The 3,708-nt window shown below is 46.7% G+C and overlaps 1 protein-coding gene across 1 annotated transcript; it reads right to left on the bottom strand.

The window, feature by feature from the left end:
• Window positions 1-1,177: 1,177 nt before the first annotated feature.
• Window positions 1,178-2,731, bottom strand: LOC147446114 (uncharacterized). The gene has a single exon (XM_086525423.1). The coding sequence runs from the start codon at window positions 2,243-2,245 to the stop codon at window positions 1,442-1,444; it is 804 nt and encodes a 267-aa protein (XP_086381549.1). The 5' UTR covers window positions 2,246-2,731; the 3' UTR covers window positions 1,178-1,441.
• Window positions 2,732-3,708: the final 977 nt, after the last annotated feature.

Below are 3,708 nucleotides of genomic sequence, written 5' to 3'. Positions count from 1 at the left end.
GCATCAAGAGCTGGATCGGCTAACTATCACATTTGGCATACACTTCACAACAAGATCTTTTGTTCTCTGCATCAAGCACCCGCTCAAGCATTTCCCATCATGCTACTGACTTCCACATCGTTGCTACTGGCACTTCCATGTGTCGACAAGGACTGGGTGCACCATCATTGCCCAACGAGGGATCATTGCCCAACCCCTCGTTGAGCATGCATGCTCACCATAGCATTATTTTGGTAAAATAAGTATGTATAGAGAGAATGATATAAAATAGCTACATAGGTTGCATAAGAAAAATAATGATAATGGCTATATAAATAGGATAGGATAGAGAGAAAAGCGTCTTCTGCATCATTTGCCAGGATCAAACGGAAAGCTTACAGCTTCCCCAATCATAGTGTAGGCTCCACCTGGATAAAAAAAAAAATATTGGCCATGGCCATCCACCTGTAAAGCATGTATATCCAAGCTTTCCTTTGCACTTGTAGGCCAATAGACATGCCACCCTTCTAGCCCTCGATAGCATGGAGCTTTGTCACCCTGTATCCACAAGCCTTCGTGCCAACCATAAGAATACTTTCTCCCACTTGAAGCATTTGTACCATAAGCAGCTATCATGTCACATGCTATACAGAACCCTCCATGGTATAGTCCACGTAAAAAAAACCTTGTCCCTTTGACACAAAGAGACCTGTAAAGCAACCTCCAATAACACATGTATCCATAGCACCACATAAAGTAGCAAAACCTTGCGATTTGCCTTCACCTGTTGCATAGCCAAGCAAACCTGATCCCTTTGCAAACTTGTATCCCAACCCTCTAAACATGGCTCCAAAACCATCTTTTCAGACTTAAGAGCATGACTTGCTAGAGCTTCAACCTGTTCAAATACCTCATCACTTGCAAGGTTGGCGGCACCTTCCTCGCTGCATGGAGCCTCACTCCTATAGGCTGCACGTGTATCAATTTCCATAGAGTCATCTAACGGTGTTAACTCTCCACGGCTACACACAAACTTTGAAACTTCAAAGTACACCTCGACATGCCCATCAAGGCAAGGTTGCCCCACCCCCTGCATAGACAAATCAGCTTGACCTACCACAGTTTGTGTCCCTAGCTTTTGCAAGTCATCCTCAACAACCTGCTCTTCAATCAAACTGGATGCACAATCAAACCACATTTCTTCTAGCAAGCACTCACCACCACTAGACACAAGATAGGGCTGCTCGACTGGTAGATTCACACAAGGTGAAACACTATACTTCTCGTCGACCTTTAGCTAGCTGGCAGGCAACTCGCATACATCTTGCTCCACTTCATCTACGTGAAAAACATCATAACTTTCATACTTAGAAGAGATGGATTCTGTCTCCCACATGCTATCTGTATCCAAACTGCTGTTGGAGCTATGAGAGCTTTCAGACTCTTCTAAACTTGTTGATTCTTACACCACTGCTGTCATCCTCGTTGCTGGCTCTAGAACTGACACCTCTTCTTTAGGATCTTCTATCACCTCGTCTTCTTGAGGAAGCAAACTGGGTGGCACTCTGAATATGCCTTGCTGTATCTTTTGAGACCTGGTTGGCACTTCTTCTACCTCCGCTAGCCTGGCATCATCTTCACGCGCTTTAATCACATTCATATCAATAAAAAAAGGAGCTTTTACCTTTTGATGCTCATCAATCTGTTTGGGCCTAGGTACACTGGCTACCATGATTGTAGGCTGTAGCAATCCTGCCTCCATCTTCTTCTTCATCTTTCGACTCTTTGCTCTGGCAACTTGGACAGCTTCATCAAAGGTCTTTGGATCTTCATACTCCACTCTCTCACGAACATAAGGATGCAAGCATGATAGAAACTTTTCCATCTTAAAGTATCCCGCATTGGTTGCTTGGGTAGTAGCCACAAAATCCCCCCAATAAGCTTCAAATTTATCAACAAAAGCATCGAAATTTTCACTTACTTCCTGCTGCAAACCTTTGATCTTTGCATCTGCTTCCGAAGCTGACACCACCTTTTGACACCTTTGTAGAAAGTGCTCTTGAAATCCGATCCAGTTCTGCTTATGCACATCTTCTAAGCCATCGAACCAAACTTTTGCTTTACCTCGCAGCACCAAAGGTAAAGTCCGGAGCTTCGCTTCATCACCTGGCATCTGCAATACTGTCAGCATAAATAACTCAAAATCGGCAATCCAATCGTCGCCATCTTCATCTCCTTTGAACACTGGACCAAACTCCTGCTTCATCTTGATTCACGAACACTTTGTTAGGAAGCAATCAGTGGGTCCTTAGTGGGGGACACCACAAGATGGAAAAGGGGAAATGGGAAAACCACCAGCACACTCGGTCAATGCCTCTCTATAGCTTCTTCATCTTGATTCACGAACACTTTGTTAGGAAGCAATCAGTGGCTCCTTAGTGGGGGACACCACAAGATGGAAAAGGGGAAATGGGAAAACCACCAGCACACTCGGTCAATGCCTCTCTATAGCCCAGTGATCTGTCAGCACCCCTATCCCCTATTTAACACACATCTCGATTCACAATCTGCAACCTACTATTGTCCAAGCCCGTACCCAACCATCCCTAATACCCAATCCAAGCATCATATGAACAATCATGGTTTCAATCCTCAACCCTTCATAGCAACTTTAAGCATATATAAATAAGCTCAACACTATCAGAGACTTCGAGATTACGGGTATGCACCACACTCAAATACGGGACATCCTCTCACTTAACAAGAAACATACATATGCCCGCCATAAAAGTAGACACACCAGTAAGAGAGGAGATTAACACTGAATATAATGGACAAATATGAAGGAAAATTTCTTGAGCGAAATGTGCACAATGATGTTGCTTCAAGCTTGGCCAACCTCCAAGTCCCTCCTGTAATCTGCGGTCCCGAATCACTCTCCCTGGGTCGCCTTCTTGCATCACTTGTTCATGGCTCTTCAATTTCCCCTATAGCTCGAATGGCAGCCTGCGGCCTTGTTCTCATGCAGTTGAAGGCTACTGTAGATTCCGCCTTGGCCTTGCTCTCAAGCACCTTGCATGCGACTCTCCAAGGCAAGTGCACCCTTTTTCTAGCGCTACGATTCTTGCAGCTTTTGAGGCTGCTTACCACCTTGTTAGCTCATCCCTCCACGACGCTCTCAAGAGCTCCTCCCCAAGCTTGCTCACGCCATGGCGGTCCCGCCTTCATCTGCCTGTGCTCTCCTTTGGCCCTAAGCAACCAGCCCCTCCTCAGTCCCGCAAAGGCCGCCCCTCATGCAGCTGTGGCGTCGTCCTCCTCATCGGCCCTCTGGCGGCTCCCTTCTGCAATTTGAGGCTGCCACCCTCCAAGCCCTTGGTTTGATGGGCTGCAGGCCTTGCGGCCTCTGTACCCTCTACCTCCCTTCTACTTGCTCTCGGCATCACCAAGCAGTTGCATGGCCAACCAGGCCGCCAACCTCCTGTAGACCTCGTCGCTCCTGGCCTCTGCAGTGCTTTCCCGCCGTCTCTGGTCCCTGGCCTGCCCGAAAAATGGTGCGCCCATTCCTCCTTGCTCCCATGCAATCTGGTGCCACCTTCTTGGTGATCCCTCACTTGGCAACTACTTTTCATATCTTACTGGCCTCGTCATCCTGCCATGGAGCTCACCTAGTTTTTTATTATTATAAAAAAACTCAACTTTAGCCTCCTTTCACACGTCCTTGCAACCTAC

Source organism: Adiantum capillus-veneris, chromosome 12 (assembly GCF_014529385.1).
Source record: "Adiantum capillus-veneris isolate H3 chromosome 12, ASM1452938v2, whole genome shotgun sequence".
Classification (NCBI taxonomy): Eukaryota; Viridiplantae; Streptophyta; class Polypodiopsida; order Polypodiales; family Pteridaceae; genus Adiantum; species Adiantum capillus-veneris.
The sequence above is the reverse complement of the archived record's forward strand: the minus strand, read 5'-3'. Positions and strand labels throughout refer to the sequence as shown.